Source organism: Abramis brama, assembly GCF_963993115.1.
Source record: "Abramis brama genome assembly, chromosome: 23".
NCBI classification, from domain to species: Eukaryota; Metazoa; Chordata; class Actinopteri; order Cypriniformes; family Leuciscidae; genus Abramis; species Abramis brama.
Genome location: NC_139985.1, coordinates 6,725,349 through 6,743,413, shown reverse-complemented (window position 1 = coordinate 6,743,413; position 18,065 = coordinate 6,725,349). Strand labels below are relative to the sequence as shown.

Genomic DNA, 18,065 nt, shown 5'->3' with positions numbered 1-18,065 from the left:
AAGAAGAGCATGCCTGAGATGGTAAATCAAGGTAAACATCACTTGTAAAAAGAAGGTTTCACTATTGTGTGTCATTTCCAGTTAGGCTGTAATTATCTCAGATTATGAAAAATGTGTGACAATATCATTTAATTGTGTGCATTTAAGATACATAAGATGCTATGAAATTTGCCTTAGCAAGACAAAGGAGGAGCAATTTAATATTATAAATGTTTTTAAAAAAATGCATCAAAAATAATTTCCACCACTGAATGTTGTCAAATGCAAAACATAGTAGTGTGAGATATGGTGGAACTTAAATGTTTTGTTCTAGAAAAAAATGACAGAACACAATACACATTGCTAGTAGTAATAAATGATTAGTGAGAACACAAAAAGTGTCTTTTAAGATATAATTGTTTTTCTTTACATGGCCAAAAGGGCCCATAGTTGAAGAAACACCTATATATAATTTTATATGCAAAATAAAATCACCCTGCATGTAGAAGAACTGCCTACCTTCACCCTAAGGAAATGAAAAGTTTCTCAGCTAGACATCACTTCCCCCTAACTGGCCACATACCTTCATCAGTGTGTTTAACTAAGGATGTGTTCATCATGATTTCCTTGTCTCTTGTGCTTTCGTGGATGCGGCTCCTACTCTGCTCCTTAGGGAACTTGTACCAAATAGCACAGAAAATGTCAGGTACGTCATGCAGAGAGCAGAATTGTTGCAGACATAAGTTTTTTTTGTGTGTGTCTGCAGCTGCAAATCATGCATCTATAATTAAAGCACCCACCCTCAGTTACTGTTTTGGTGGTGTTAACCCTATCTGTTGATGCACTGCCAAACAAGGCAATCCCTCATGGCTGTTGTTTGTGTTTTTAGTACTGACAGAACTCCAGGTAATGCAGAGGCAAACCTGCCAGAAAGCTCAGAGTTCCTGTCCAATGTAGATGACAAGAAAAACCCTCGCTTCACGGATGTAAGTTGAACTTTTGGTAAGATTTCATGTATAGCAATATGTGACGATGTGTATCCTTCAGATGAGACCATAATGTTGTGAAGTGTTTCAAATGTGAATGTGTGGACTAACTGCTCTGTTTTTCTTCTTGCTTAGTTTGAGGGAAAGACTTCTTTTGGGATGTCCGTCTTCAACTTGGGAAACGCCATCATGGGAAGTGGAATTCTGGGATTAGCGTATGCCATGGCTAACACGGGCATTGTCCTCTTTATGTAAGTTACAGTTTTAGGTCAAACTCTGTGTTCAGATTTTTGGGGTAATTCCTTAAAGTGCTTTTTTTAAAGGTTCCTTGTTTTGTTTTGGGGGTCTTTTACAATTGGTTTACATGCATCCAAGGTCAAAAAACACTTTAAATCTCTCATAATATTCATTGCAGAATCACCCCTTTTCTCACAGTGTCTGAAACGGTTCTGTAAAGGATTCAGCCTTTCTAAACCCCTCCTTTCTGAGAGTCTACTCTGCTCTGATTGGTCAGATGGCCCAGTCTGTTGTGATTTCCAGTAAGACTGGAATTACTGATGACTCTGAAAAAGCATGATGGGGGGGGGCACTTTAATGGAGAACAGATAATTCATTTTGAGCTAGAATTAATATGATCATTGTGCATTTGATACATCATAAATCACTTTGTGGGGAAATATTAAAGTCAGAAGTCATAATAAATTATCTTTTATTATTGTTACGTTTTTTTATACTATTAAAAATAAAGGTTCCTAAAGGAGTTTTTCACAGCGATGCATTAGAAGAGAGTTTTACTGAAAAGTTCCTCAAAAGACACATTTTCTAAGTGTAAAAAACATAACTTAAAGAACCTTTTTCCACTATAAAAAAAACCTTTATGCACTGGAAACGTTCTATGTATGTTAAAGGTTCTTCATGGAAACATAATGACAATAAAGATTTATATTTCAAATAATATGTTATGTTCTTTTGAACTTTCTATCAATGAATCCTGACAATTTTGTATCACTGCACAAAAATATTAAGTAGTACAACTGTTTTAAGTATTGATAATAATAAGAAATGTTTCTTGCACACCAAATCAGATATTAGAATGAAGGATCATGTGACACTAAAGACTGGAGTAATTATGCGGAAAATTCAGCTTTGCCAGCACAGAAATAATTTAATTTTAAGTATTAAAATAGAAAACAATTATTTCAAATTGTAATTATATTTCACAATATGTAAGGAATAATTGACGACAGGCCGTTGAATTATTAGAAAAATAATGCACACCCGAGGTGGTAATGCGGTCACGACGCGAAGCGGAGTGGCCGTTACACCTCGGTGTGCATTATTTTTCTAATAATTCAACGGCCTGAAGTCAATTATTCCGCTTATACTACAGTTACCACACCTCGAAACATTGTTCAGATTATGTATTTCAAGACTTTTGTAAAGTTTTTGTCATTAAAACGCTCTTGTATGTAGGACTAATTTCTTACGCATCTAATCCCATGCCTCCGTTGCTAATTCCAAAACGTCATTTTAGAGTTAGTAACGGAGGTTTGAGCCACTGATAGCAGACTAATGCTGGGGACACATGACTAGCTGACACATTCTCTGACTGTTTTCATCGCAGCAGATTTTAAACACCGACTTTGAACACAGACTGAATGCGCTGAACACGCGTTTGGGCATGATCAGTCATAAGTATCAAATAACATTCATAACCGGCCTTAAAGTGTGTCCCCGGCTTTATGCAGTTATTAATGCAGTTATTAGAGAGAGATGTTGCAATAATGAGACAGAAAAGCATGTGCGTCAATATTATTATTTATTTATTTATTTATTCAATTCGTTTTAATTCATTCGTTCATTCTTTTTTTCTATTATTTACAGATGACAGTAGACTAGCCAAATAAATGAAACACAAAGCCCTTTTAACAAGTAGGCCTATCAATAATTATTTATTTGTTATATTATCTGCAATAAAAATCCGTGCTTCAGGACTATCCATTTATTTAGCCTATATTCAGTTTAATTTTTTTATTGATTATAGATGGGACTATATACTTTATTTATTAAAATTAAACTGCATGTTTCCATTGATTGTGAAGTTAGACATTATTGAAAATTGCAGATCAAGCGCATGGGGCTAAATGCTTTTTCTTGTTATGAATTGTATCTTATTTTCCGTTATTACAGTTGACTTACGCGAAGTGATATGGAACTGTAATGCGGTCAAGACCTGCCTGGAACTACTTTAGCTGTGCGTTTCCCTGAAAATAATGCACACCTTAGAACGTTCGTCAACCAATCATATTCAAGCATTCAACGGCCCTGTAGTATAATACTGTTTTAATGTATTTTTGATCAAATAAATGCAGCCTTGGTGAGCTCAAGAGATTTCTTTCAAGGACATAAAAACTTACCGACCCCAAGCATTTAAGAAGTTATTAGGTATAATGTTATGGACCTGTAAGAGGCTATAGGTTTAGACTCTTATGAGGCAGTGGAAGCAGATATTTAACACTTTATAGTTCCTGGATCACTCTTGAACATTCGCTAACAATAGTTAACATCATGTTCAAGCTCATTGTCTAATCTCTTTAGCTTTTCATAGGTTTTTTCTCAAATCTTGCTTCGGTTCTTATGCAGTGTAAACATCACAGCTTCCCTAAAGTTTGTTAGTTGTCATGATCTGGGTTAAGTCCCGTTCTCTGCACTGGTTCCCCTGCTGTATTAATCCTCCAGTAAAGCAGCCTTTATTAGTAAAGTCAGATTGCCGGAGAGATTTGTGTCCTGACTGACCTTCAGTATAGAGCTGAGCGGGCTGCACCAGGAAACTTATGTTGCACGGGAGTTCCACATTCACTCCAGGCACGCTACATTACTTTTGTTAACAAAGAGAATGATCTAATGACCTGTGCTACTTAACATGGGCTGTGCATGCTTTATGAAAACCAGTCTGGCCTTTTAATCTGGGTTAAGCAATGTACAGAGGATTTTTTTCTGAAAGGGCTTTGGGTTTGAGCTGTTTGGTGTGACTGGGGTTCTGTGATATTTGGCACACTTAAACTTTCCGCACTCTCGATTTCTGCGTGTGTGGTACCTGTCCAATCTGAGAACTGTGTTTCTCCAGTGCAGATTGTGACTTCAGGCTACACATAAATCAATCCCAGACACAATTTAATTAAACGGCGCTAATATTCCTTTCAACAATACTGCAGCTCTTGTGAATGAATTCATAAGGTTTATGGGAGTTACTATAGACCTTGCTATGGAGATATCTTTGTAGAGTCTCATACTGTAATACATTGTCGTTAGGTGTATATAGAATTTGGTGTATATAGAGGAAGGACAGATTCTGAAATGTTTATGTTGGGTTTTGCCTGTATGAGTTGTGGTTTGACTTCAGGCTTGATTTTGCTCTGTCACTTTGAATCTTGGCAGCAGTTCCCTAGAGGCGAGAGTAGGTCCACATCTCCCAGAAATGCACAACATTACAAAACACAGAATATCCAGCATCACATAACACAGTGTGTGGAGTTCCTTTCTTTCTTTTCTTCTAGATAAGAGTGACTCATGCTCAGATTTTTCTCCTGAGAAAAAGATCACAGTAAATTTGTCTCCTCTGGAGTTTCGCAAAAGATTTCATCATATTATCATCAGAAACCAAGTCAGAGAGTTCAGTATATTAATTAATTTCTTGTGTGATGACATAAGACCATCCACTTTACTTTTATAGTTCTACTTTTTTAAATATGATCTCAATATCTAATTTGCTTCTTTTTTTATTTTTATTTTATTTTAGGAGAAACATTTAGGACTATGTTATTACGTAAATGAAACGTAAAGTCCTGCACGGGTCTTGTTTGCTAAACCTCTCTCGCAGTATTTAACAGAACACCCGACCCGTTATCCGACAGCAGCACTAATGTAATTCCGTACCCGACCCGACCCGCTTGACATAAAGACCGTGACCCGAACTGCACCCGCATTAAATCTACATCAGGTAGACAAAAAATATTTATTTTCTTATGTAACACAAGCAATCAAACTAACATTATGTTTTTAAGAAAAATAGACACACAGCCCAACATGTTAATAATTAAATGTAAAAAAATTGAGAATGTGCATCCGTCGTGTAAACAATACAAAACTTTTGCCTACATCATGTGAACAATCTGCCCATACAGGGTATTGCAGGCTATTTTTAACACATTTATGCACATTTGTTTAAATCATACCATAGGCTATACAGACGCTTAGAGGTCTCTATACATTAAAAAAAAACATATATATTATATTTACTGTCATATAATATCAGGGATATTTTAGCAGATTCACTCTGCATTTAAATGCGGTTGTCTCCTGAAACTCTGCGGTGTATACGTGGCCGTTGATCCTCTTAGCAGCATGAAAGATAAAACTTTTATTGAAATTGCAAATAGATTATATACAGAAAGAAATTAAGCGCTCCCTTAATGACTGAAGCTGTCAATCACTTCAGTTGCAGTGCAAACGCTGTGCTCAACGCTGCAAATCGTGTTGTAATTAGAAAGCAAATAAGCACGGGACCATTTGAAAGCAGCCGCCTATCAGTGGGTACCGAATTGAGTCGAAAAAGTATTGGCTATTAGACCCTCAGTCTAACCATGCCTATTGATTCCCAACCCACACCCGCAAATGACCACGTAAATATTATTCCACACGTTACATCAAATATTAGTGGTTCATGAAGCATAACTAAAACTGATTGTCTTTGAAAGAGCAGCTCTTTGAGAAAGATTATGACAAACCTCATCTGAAATTAGGCTACATGATTTTATGTTTCTGGAATAAAAGACATGTTCATGAGAGACAGTGGGAGCAAGAATTGTGTCATACGAAGTAGTTATGGGATCAAAAAAATTCATATCTGATATGATAATTTGCTGTAGGACCATACTGGATTAAATGTTCATATATTCTTTCTCCATTAAAATAATTTTTAATAGCCTCAGTGACACAGTGCTGCTGGAGTCTCAATTAACAGTGCTTGGATTTCATCCACTTCTTCCTCCATTTGCTGAAGAGGTGTTTTTACATTGATTGAAAAACTGATGAAGCCACTTGGATAAAAGTTCTTCAATAAATGGAGAAACACGTACAGATGCTCCAGAGTAAATTATGTAATTTGTCTTCAGGTTCTAATAAGGCGTTCTAGCAAAGTATCACTCGAGACCGGTCTCAATCTCAGATTTAAAACTCTCTTGTGGTGAGCTCACTGACAAAAAATCAAGGTGACAAAATCACCTAATATGGCAGATAGGTAGAGAGAAATGCTGATTAGCAATACATTTCATTCTGTGCTGAAATTAATCAACAGAAAATGTTAATTTAATTTAAAAAAAAATGATATGATCATTTTATATTAATATATAATGTTTTAACTGCACTACCGTTCAAAACTTTGGATTTTTATTTTTGAAAGTAATTAATATTTTTAATTTATCTATCAAGGACCCATTCAATTGATCAAAACTGACAGTAATTACTTTTATAATGTTATAAAATATTTCTATTTCAAAATAAATACTGTTCTTTTCTATTTATCAAAGAATCCAGAAAAAATATATCCCAGTTTTCATTTTTCCATTTATTTTATTATCCATTGATAATGATAAGAAATGTTTCTTAAGCACATTATTATAATCATATACTGTTATTAGCATATTAGAATGATTTCTGAAGGATCATGTGACACTGAAGACTGGAGAAATGATGTTGAAAATTATTTTTTGCATAACAGGAATAAATAATAAACGGAACAATTCGAAGATTTCAATTCTAATTACATTTTAAACTATATTAAAATAGAAAACGTTTATTTAAAAAATAATAATATGTTGATGTTTTTAGGGTATTTTTGATCAGTGTGGGCAGGCAAAAGGAACTTTTTCAAAAACAAATTGTACCAACCCCAAACTTTTGAACGTTATATTGTATATAAATATTAACATACATTTTAGATATTTTCAATAAACATAAGAATACATAGAAGTCACAAATATTCTAGATAGATAGATAGATAGATAGATAGATAGATAGATAGATAGATAGATTCCATTCTTCTGTGCACTTAGGCTAAATTAAGAAGTTTTTTGCATCTTTTGGAGCTTGGATAATATCAAATATTTCATCACAATCAGCTGCTAAAGAAGTTGATTAGATGCTGAACTGATTGCATGCTGTCTTCATTCAAGCCAGCTGTATCTATTAACACACTGCAGCTGGTGAACAAATCACACGTTCTGTCTCAGTTTCAGCAGATTTCTCAAAGCTTTTTAATCTCGTAATGCTGCCTACTCCTGCGTAATTTGTTATTAAACGCGAGCGATTAGCTATACCAATTGTTCTCTACTTATATATGACTGGAATGTTAGTCAGAGATGGGAGTTTTGATGCTGAATATCTGTTTCAGAGCTCGTGTGAGTCAAGGCAACAGCGTTTTCAGCAGAACTGCACTCGTTGACTTCTGCAGTTCAGCCACGTCATTTGGAAAAAAGAAGGACAAGGGAAAACGTGAGAAAGTGCAGAGTTGAAACTGAGTGCTTGGCAGAGAGAGGTTAGGCCTGGTCCGTAGAGATGCCAAGACATTCTGGAACTGGGAAAAGGGACTAAACAGGGCTTTTTTATGCAAGAAAAAGAGTCAGTAGAGCGTGTTTCGGTTTCACAGCTTGAGATGTTTGTCCAGATGTTGACAGCTGGAGGGTGCCGTTGCATTTATGGGCTATCTTGGCTGTGATTACGCTGTCTAGTAGTTTTCCACCTTATTGAGGCTAGAACCTCTTTTCAACTCTTAGCATTAGGCCTGTAACTATTTAATGTTCTATATTCTATATATTAATATTCATAAATGTAACATATTTAATAATGATTTAGATATACAATGAAAATTGTTTAATTATTCAAATAAAAAATTAAAATATTTGTGACATGCCGTCAAGAATTTATATACATTTATATCTATCTGTCCGTCCGTCCGTCCGTCCGTCTGTCTGTCTGTCTATCTATCTATCTGTACAGTGAGAAAAATAAGTATTTGATCACCCTGCTATTTTGCAAGTTCTCCCACTTGGAAATCATGGAGGGGTCTGAAATTGTCATCGTAGGTGCATGTCCACTGTGAGAGACATAATCTAAAAAAAAAATCCAGAAATCACAATATATGATTTTTTAACTATTTATTTGTATGATACAGCTGCAAATAAGTATTTGAACACCTGTCTATCAGCTAGAATTCTGACCCTCAAAGACCTGTTAGTCTGCCTTTAAAATGTCCACCTCCACTCCATTTATTATCCTAAATTAGATGCACCTGTTTGAGGTCGCCGTTAGCTGCATAAAGACACCTGTCCACCCCATACAATCAGTAAGAATCCAACTACTAACATGGCCAAGACCAAAGAGCTGTCCAAAGACACTAGAGACAAAATTGTACACCTCCACAAGGCTGGAAAGGGCTATGGGGAAATTGCCAAGCAGCTTGGTGAAAAAAGGTCCACTGTTGGAGCAATCATTAGAAAATGGAAGAAGCTAAACATGACTGTCAATCTCCCTCGGACTGGGGCTCCATGCAAGATCTCACCTCGTGGGACCTGACCTGAAAAGAGCTGGGACCACCGTTTCCAAGGTTACTGTTGGTAATACACTAAGACGTCATGGTTTGAAATCATGCATGGCACGGAAGGTTCCCCTGCTTAAACCAGCACATGTCAAGGCCCGTCTTAAGTTTGCCAATGACCATTTGGATGATCCAGAGGAGTCATGGGAGAAAGTCATGTGGTCAGATGAGACCAAAATAGAACTTTCTGGTCATAATTCCACTAAACGTGTTTGGAGGAAGAAGAATGATGAGTACCATCCCAAGAACACCATCCCTACTGTGAAGCATGGGGGTGGTAGCATCATGCTTTGGGGGTGTTTTTCTGCACATGGGACAGGGCGACTGCACTGTATTAAGGAGAGGATGACCGGGGCCATGTATTGCGAGATTTTGGGGAACAACCTCCTTCCCTCAGTTAGAGCATTGAAGATGGGTCGAGGCTGGGTCTTCCAACATGACAATGACCCGAAGCACACAGCAAGGATAACCAAGGAGTGGCTCTATAAGAAGCATATCAAGGTTCTGGCGTGGCCTAGCCAGTCTCCAGACCTAAACCCAATAGAGAATCTTTGGAGGGAGCTCAAACTCTGTGTTTCTCAGCGACAGCCCAGAAACCTGACTGATCTAGAGAAGATCTGTGTGGAGGAGTGGGCCAAAATCCCTCCTGCAGTGTGTGCAAACCTGGTGAAAAACTACAGGAAACGTTTGACCTCTGTAATTGCAAACAAAGGCTACTGTACCAAATATTAACATTGATTTTCTCAGGTGTTCAAATACTTATTTGCAGCTGTATCATACAAATAAATAGTTAAAAAATCATACATTGTGATTTCTGGATTTTTTTTTTAGATTATGTCTCTCACAGTGGACATGCACCTACGATGACAATTTCAGACCCCTCCATGATTTCTAAGTGGGAGAACTTGCAAAATAGCAGGGTGTTCAAATACTTATTTTCCTCACTGTATATTGTCAATGATATGTTTAATTTCTTGTATATAAAATATTTTTTGATTTGAGTTGGATTACCACATGTATGGTTTGATCCTACTACCTTTCAGTTGAACACAGAATGTTTATGAACCATTGGCCGTTTAAGTATTATATAAATATAACACATAGTCACAACGGGTCATGAAAGTGACATTTGGGTCCAATTGCATTTATTTAATCTTTTCTGTCTTTCAGAATTCTTCTCACTGCTGTTGCTGGCCTGTCTTCATACTCCATTCACCTGCTGCTAAAATCTTCAGGCATTGTGGGTGAGTATTTCATTACACTGACCTGAGACCAGTTTAAACTCTCTTCTGTTGTTAAATGGATAGGGAAAACTTTTCCTGAGTTAAAATGAAGAGCCGGTTTAGATAGAGGCGTTAACTGATGTGACATTGGTTTCTCTGTTGGCTCAGTGACCATCTGCCTCATTGCTCTGTGAGAGATTTTAATTGGCAAGAATTTCTGGTGTGCATTAGGCTAAAAATAGCCAAGCGTCTGCTGTGCTTGATCAATTGTGGCTGTCATTGTCAATGCTATATCAACTATATGCCCATGCTTACATTGATGCCCCAAACCCATGTCAACCACATGGTTACCTTGAAAACTGACAAACCTTACAAATACCATGATATACATATTACTTGATGATAGTGTAAGGTTTTGTCCAAGGATGACGATTAGAAAATCCAAAAGGGTACTAATAACAAAAACGTATTTATTTAAACAAAACAAACACAGGTTATCCAAAGATGAGTAAATAATATGACAGCATGCGCATAACAACACGACAATACCCATCAATGAACTGAAAACCAAGAGGAACTTAAATATACAATCATAACGAACTCCAAGACTAACAGGTGTGATTGTTAAATGAATAAAATTAATATCCATCGCAACTGATGAATGGCAGGAAACTAGAACAAAAGAAACGGGCGACTGAAGAGAAACAAACTGAAAGTCTATGAAAATTAAACTAAACACAAACAGAACATGACAGATATTTGTATAATGAATCAATTTAAATGACATAATAAATCAGAACATCTGATTTGAGTAAGACTATATTACTTGGAAAAATACTTGTTTTTGATGTTTTTATTATTATTACTAATATATACGGTTTTAAATGTATTAGTATATTAAATTAAATTCATATACTATGATTATTATTGTTATTATTTGAGGAAATGTTTTTTTTTTTGGTGGGAGATTAAGGTTTTTTACTATATTGTTGTATATTAATAGCAATCGGGCGATGTGTGAATTTAATTTCTTTTTGATTTGTTGTCAGGCATTAGAGCTTATGAACAACTGGGCTTCCGAGCCTTCGGCACACCAGGCAAGATGGCTGCCGGCATTGCAATCACCCTGCAGAACATTGGAGGTGAGACGCTGTCAAAAGTTACGTCTCGGGAGACACAATGTAATGCTTTGTGACCCTGTCAAGGACACAGCACAGTTCTGCAGAGAAAGTGACAGGACGTAGATAGATAGCATTGTCATTCATTTCTCATTTACAGTCCAGGTCATCGCTTTGTTATTTTTTTATTCTTTCAATCTCATTGTAACCTTTCCTCCCTTTCCTCCATGTTGTCCTCATTTTCGAAAGCTGTAGCCTATTTCACCTATATATTATTATTATTATTATGGTCCATCTGCTAAGGCACACCGATTATTTTCAGCATATTTTTTTCTTAAAATGTTTATACCAGTATCCTGCCTATTGTATAACATTATCATTTCTTCTTTTTTTTAATGTATTTTTCTTTTAATATTGCTTTGCATTTCCGTCAATAGTTTTTAGAGAGCTTTGTCATTTTAACTGTGATTTGATCTACAGTAGTGTAAAAAGACCCTAAGCTGGTTGCTGTTTGGTGCATGTTTATAGTAACTAAATATAGAACTGATTCTCTTCTTTACTGTGACATTTGCTTCCAGGATAATAACCATAATCCCCTGGAGTAGACAAATACGTCCTGGATTAGGGTGTTTACTGTATGTGTGTGTTTGTGTATGAATCTCACTCTCTCTTTCTCTCCTCTCATAGCCATGTCCAGCTACTTGTACATAGTAAAGTACGAGTTTCCACTGGTTATCCAGGCTTTTCTCAAGGTGGACAGTACATCAGGGTGAGTACACATGTCTGTGTGTGTTTAAAGTTGTTTTTTAGTTCTCAGAAAGCAACACAAATACATCTTGTTTTTTCCCACTGTTTATTGGCCACATCAGGACTCTAGATTACCACGCGAACCATTTCAAGCATGTTAGGGTATCAGCACACAGAAGCACTCGCTAGAAAGTCAAATGAAACATGAGATGTTTAATGTCTCTAATTGTAGACAAAAGGGGAAACCAAAAGTAGTCTCCTGCTTCAAATGTTTCTCCTAAGAAAAAGACCCAGTAACTTATCCAAAGATTCAAAAAAAGGTCTTACAGTCTCAACAATGTCTCAAACTGTGTATGTGTTTAAAAGTCAGATATTTCAAGACAAGAGATCAGACTTTTTTTTATTTTATAACCCTATACACTTGCCATCGATGGTTCAATAAAGACCTTTTAACATCCATGAACCTTTCCACTTTATAGTGGAAAAAAGTTCTTTATATTATTAAAATGTTCTTCAAACTAAGAAAAAAAAAAGGTTCTTTTAAGAACTTTTCACTGAAAGGTTCTCTGGGAAAACCTGCTTTTGGATTCTTAATTTTTAAGAGGCCATATTATGCCTTTTAAGAGGTGCTGCAAAATATAGATATAATATAGAAAGAGTAGAATAGTAGAATATAGAAAGAGTGTACTGTATGCCAACAAATCTCATTTGTGTCTATTTTTTTTTATTATATTTAGCTATTATATTACAAACACCTGAGATAAAGTTGACTACACGACAGCAAAAACGTCATGATAAATTTAAAAAATGTCCTTTGGGATAAGATAGTAAGAGAAAGAATGAAAGAAACCAGTGTGTTGGAAGGTCTACACTAAAGGTCACAAGGAAAAGTGTTGTTCATTAGTTGAGTCTGTAAAAGCTCCTCTTTCAATGGCATTTCTTTTCCTTTTTGTCAAATACCAGCCTGTCATTTGGACATGAGGCCGTTAACACTAGCAACCACATCAGTTTTGACCCTCGTAATGATTACTGCCAATTTGTGAATGTGTGTGAGCTGCGCAGTTTCTGTCAGATCAATAGGTCCCTTAGGATTTTTGAGTCACATAGTTAAATCCTTTGGCGTGTGTTTGTGTGTGTGCGTGCGTGTAAGAGAAGAACTGTGATAGATGGACTAGATATGGTGAGAACAGGTTTGCATGTATGTATGCATGTGAAGGTCAGATCTTTCCTGACTAACACTCACTTGCCCAGCCAAGGAAATGTGTGTGTATGAGTGTGTGACGGTCGGTGACGTAAGCCGGCTGCAGATGCGATGACTGGAGTTCGGCCTGACAGAAGGCCTGTGCACACACTCTGGAGGACACCTCAAAAACTCCACGGAAACGACCTTTGGATGCCTCATTTGAATTCCTCACCTCTCCAGGCGAGCGAGGAGGATCACAACGCTGTAAACAGTGATTATTAATTTCAGTTTTAGCTGGCAGTGCACATGAATCTAAGTGCGTGACATTTTTTGTAAATTAAAACTAGCAGGAAAGTGTTATGAAACCATTCACCATTAGGTCACTTGATGTTTTGAGTTTTTCGGTTCCTTGCCACTGTTGCCTTTGGCTTGCTCAGTTGGGGATATTTTGGGGATATTTAATTTTATTTTTATTAATCAATAAATTCAAATAGAAACAAACCATGTTGTATTATTTTAATTTAATACTGTGTAGCTGCTTTGATACAATCTGTATTGTGAAAAGCGCTATACAAATATACTTGACTTATGAAAGGACCTTAGTCATTGCATACATATTTAATTTGACACAAATGAAAACAAGGGTGAGAATAGACAGTCCGTTAAGTAGGATGTACTTATGTGTATCTTGGTGTCACTCGTTATTCCAGCAAGACAAACTAGGTCAAAAAACGTAGTTATATGCACAACCTTTCTTTTTTTTTCTTTTTTTTTAAAGAAGTCTGTTATGCTCACCTATGCTGCATGTTCAAAATTACAGTTAAAACAATAATATTGTGAAATATTATTACAATTTAAAATAACTTTTATTTCTATTTTAATATATTTTAAAATGTGATTTATTCCTGTGATGGTAAAGCTGAATTTTCCTCAGTCATTACTCCAGTCTTAAGTGTCACATGATCCTTCAGAAATTATTCCAATGTGCTGATTTGATGCTCGAGAAACATTTCATATTATTATTAATGTTGAAAACAGTTGATATTTTTGTGTAAACCTTGATAAACAAAATTTAGTATTTTTTGATGAATGGAAAGAATAGAAATCTTTTGTATCATTACACTGTAAAAAGTGATCAGTTGACTTAACTTAAAAAAGTGAGGAAACCCATTGCCTTAAAATTATTAAGTTAAGTGAACTGATCACTTTTTACAATGTTTTTACTGTCACTTAAGATCAATTTAATGCATCCTTGCGGAATAAAAAAAAATCTTAATCTCACCCTAAAATGTTTAATGGTAGGTATATGCTGTAGAAAGAAATGTAATCAAATTAGATGCTGAAATAAATTCGCTTCTTTTCATCCAAGGAAATTAGTCGACATGATGCTGGAACGGTTAGATATTCAAGTCAAAGACTGCAACACATTTTTAACAGTAGTTTGGTTCTGAAATGTGAACGATAGCAATGCAGATACAATATGGAAATCTGTTGCATTTGTGAAAGTGGCTATTTTCTTCTTTTCCTGTCTTGCTATTTGGAAATACCACGATTTGTACACTGTATTTTAAGTCACTTTGGTTAATGTGCCCCATTCATTCTACACCCAGACATGTCCTCATCCAGACTAGACATGGAGGGGTGGGTAGGTGGGGAGAAAACTGTTGAGAGGAAGTAACTCACAGTTTGTTCAGACGAGTGTTGGCATGCCTTTCAATCGCTGACTCACACTATTGCTCATGTGAAACATCACACACACACACACACAGATCCTGAGCCAATCAGTACAAAAGTCAAGCACCATCACCTCCAATGTAGCTCGACCTCTCGAGATAACTTTGTTTTAGCGCTGTTGACCAGCTCTCAGCTCTTAATGTACCTGGTACCATTCACCTCATTGAGATTGCAACGTCTCCACTTAATAAAATTCACGGTCCATCGAACATCCTTGGCTTTATAGAGTCGCTCTATTGTCTTAAATCAAGCTGAATTTCCGGGCAGGGTACAGGCCATCCATGAGAAGTCTCTCAGTCTTTGTCGTTCAAAGCTTCTTTGAGAGATGCCATGATTTTGGTCTTAATGACGGGCAGAATAACAAGATTAGTAGCTTTAGGGATGAGGTAGAGAGGGAGAGGATTTCCCCTCTAAATTGGCCTGTGATAGTCGGAGCACAAGGTTCCGGATCTAAATAGCAGCTCAGTCACACATCACAACACATTTAAAAGAAAAGGCACTGATCACACCCCAAAATAAACACCACCTCCCTGTCCTGCTGTTGTCCAGTAATGTGATTTATGCACTTTACTTTAAGCCATTTAAAGAACATACTGCAGTAAGCACTCTTTTACTGTAATAGCATGGAAATGTAATGCATAAGGTTAATAAGAGAACTGCTGTGCATTTGCAAATGCACAAGGGGAATGTTAAATGGGTCAGTATTTATTATGAATGGCCACTTGAAGCCATACAATGATTTTATTACAATTAATTGGTTTTGGTCTGAAACCACTTTAAACATAGTAAAATCATTGTATCACACAGCATTGATGTGTTTATAAAACCACAGCAATAGCTATATGATTTAAAAATGGATTCAGTGGATAAATGCATGGGCGTCAGAAGCAAAAAAATAATAATATATAGCTGCGAGCAGCGATTACAGGCCCAAGCCGGTGGAACCGCCACCCCGGTGCCTTTAGTTACCTAAAGGCACCGGGGTGGCGGTGCCGCCGGCTTTGGCCCTTCATCGCTGCTCGCAGCTATATTTATATATACAGTGAGGAAAATAAGTATTTGATCACCCTGCTATTTTGCAAGTTCTCCCACTTGGAAATCATGGAGGGGTCTGAAATTGTCATTGTAGGTGCATGTCCACTGTGAGAGACATAATCTAAAAAAAAAATCCAGAAATCACAATATATGATTTTTTAACTATTTATTTGTATGATACAGCTGCAAATAAGTATTTGAACACCTGTCTATCAGCTAGAATTCTGACCCTCAAAGACCTGTTAGTCTGCCTTTAAAATGTCCACCTCCACTCCATTTATTATCCTAAATTAGATGCACCTGTTTGAGGTCGTTAGCTGCATAAAGACACCTGTCCACCCCATACAATCAGTAAGAATCCAACTACTAACATGGCCAAGACCAAAGAGCTGTCCAAAGACACTAGAGACAAAATTGTACACCTCCACAAGGCTGGAAAGGGCTACGGGGAAATTGCCAAGCAGCTTGGTGAAAAAAGGTCCACTGTTGGAGCAATCATTAGAAAATGGAAGAAGCTAAACATGACTGTCAATCTCCCTCGGACTGGGGCTCCATGCAAGATCTCACCTCGTGGGGTCTCAATGATCCTAAGAAAGGTGAGAAATCAGCCCAGAACTACAGGGGAGGAGCTGGTCAATGACCTGAAAAGAGCTGGGACCACCGTTTCCAAGGTTACTGTTGGTAATACACTAAGACGTCATGGTTTGAAATCATGCATGGCACGGAAGGTTCCCCTGCTTAAACCAGCACATGTCAAGGCCCGTCTTAAGTTTGCCAATGACCATTTGGATGATCCAGAGGAGTCATGGGAGAAAGTCATGTGGTCAGATGAGACCAAAATAGAACTTTTTGGTCATAATTCCACTAAACGTGTTTGGAGGAAGAAGAATGATGAGTACCATCCCAAGAACACCATCCCTACTGTGAAGCATGGGGGTGGTAGCATCATGCTTTGGGGGTGTTTTTCTGCACATGGGACAGGGCGACTGCACTGTATTAAGGAGAGGATGACCGGGGCCATGTATTGCGAGATTTTGGGGAACAACCTCCTTCCCTCAGTTAGAGCATTGAAGATGGGTCGAGGCTGGGTCTTCCAACATGACAATGACCCGAAGCACACAGCCAGGATAACCAAGGAGTGGCTCTGTAAGAAGCATATCAAGGTTCTGGCGTGGCCTAGCCAGTCTCCAGACCTAAACCCAATAGAGAATCTTTGGAGGGAGCTCAAACTCCGTGTTTCTCAGTGACAGCCCAGAAACCTGACTGATCTAGAGAAGATCTGTGTGGAGGAGTGGGCCAAAATCCCTCCTGCAGTGTGTGCAAACCTGGTGAAAAACTACAGGAAACGTTTGACCTCTGTAATTGCAAACAAAGGCTACTGTACCAAATATTAACATTGATTTTCTCAGGTGTTCAAATACTTATTTGCAGCTGTATCATACAAATAAATAGTTAAAAAATCATACATTGTGATTTCTGGATTTTTTTTTTTAGATTATGTCTCTCACAGTGGACATGCACCTACGATGACAATTTCAGACCCCTCCATGATTTCTAAGTGGGAGAACTTGAAAAATAGCAGGGTGTTCAAATACTTATTTTCCTCACTGTATATATATATATATAAAAGACCTTATTCTGATTTTATGATACACTCAAAATATTCCACAACATTGATTAACGTTGATTAACCCGTAACGAAAACAGTTTTTAAATTTAGTTTACTTTAATAACTCTGATAAGAATGATATCCGACCCTCATTTTTATCTGACATAAACTTATATAAAATAAAATATAATATAATTTTGATTTATGTAATAAATCAAATAAAAAAGATACAGATGGAAATGAAAATCTCTGTGACTGTCACAACTTATAACAGTGGGAAAAAAATCTAAAAATGGTATAAATCTTTATATTTATTGCTGTAACATTCCATTGTCAATGAGGTAAAATGACAGTCCTTATTGTCTTTTTTTATTATTTTTAAGGATATGTGAATTCACAAGAAGCTAAGTTTGGAAGAAAGTTAACTGTGATCCATATTATAATTCTTTTTTTTGTGTTTGCCTTTCTTCTTTGATTTGTTTGGCAGGGAGTGGTATGTAAACGGAAACTACTTGGTCGTCATTGTATCATGCAGTGTCATCTTGCCGCTAGCTTTAATGAAGCAGCTCGGTAAGTTTTCTCAAACTTTTAATTCTAATGTCTGATTGCACACACCCTGTGTTCTGCTCACAACTTCCTTTCTGCACGACCACATAATGTAAAATGCTTATATTCATGTTTTATTGATTTGTAAAAGTATTGAATCTTAATAAAGGGTTAGATGTGATCTGGTCAGACTGCTCATAGAAGTGTTGTGGGTAATTGCTGTATATGATCACTGGCTCTCTTCCATCATC

The 18,065-nt window shown here is 36.8% G+C and overlaps 1 protein-coding gene across 4 annotated transcripts in view; it reads left to right on the top strand.

The window, feature by feature from the left end:
* slc38a3a (solute carrier family 38 member 3a) overlaps positions 1–18,065 on the top strand; it is a 50,280-nt gene that overhangs the window by 19,895 nt on the left and 12,320 nt on the right. For 2 of the 4 annotated variants that reach the window (XM_084101068.1, XM_084101069.1), the window contains exons 3-9: positions 653–685; positions 869–965; positions 1,101–1,216; positions 9,790–9,863; positions 10,892–10,984; positions 11,648–11,729; positions 17,756–17,838. In XM_084101068.1, the coding sequence (XP_083957194.1) occupies positions 653–685; positions 869–965; positions 1,101–1,216; positions 9,790–9,863; positions 10,892–10,984; positions 11,648–11,729; positions 17,756–17,838 (578 nt within the window). The remainder of the gene's footprint in view (positions 1–652; positions 686–868; positions 966–1,100; positions 1,217–9,789; positions 9,864–10,891; positions 10,985–11,647; positions 11,730–17,755; positions 17,839–18,065) is intronic. The other 2 variants (XM_084101070.1, XM_084101071.1) reach the window with 1 other exon arrangement.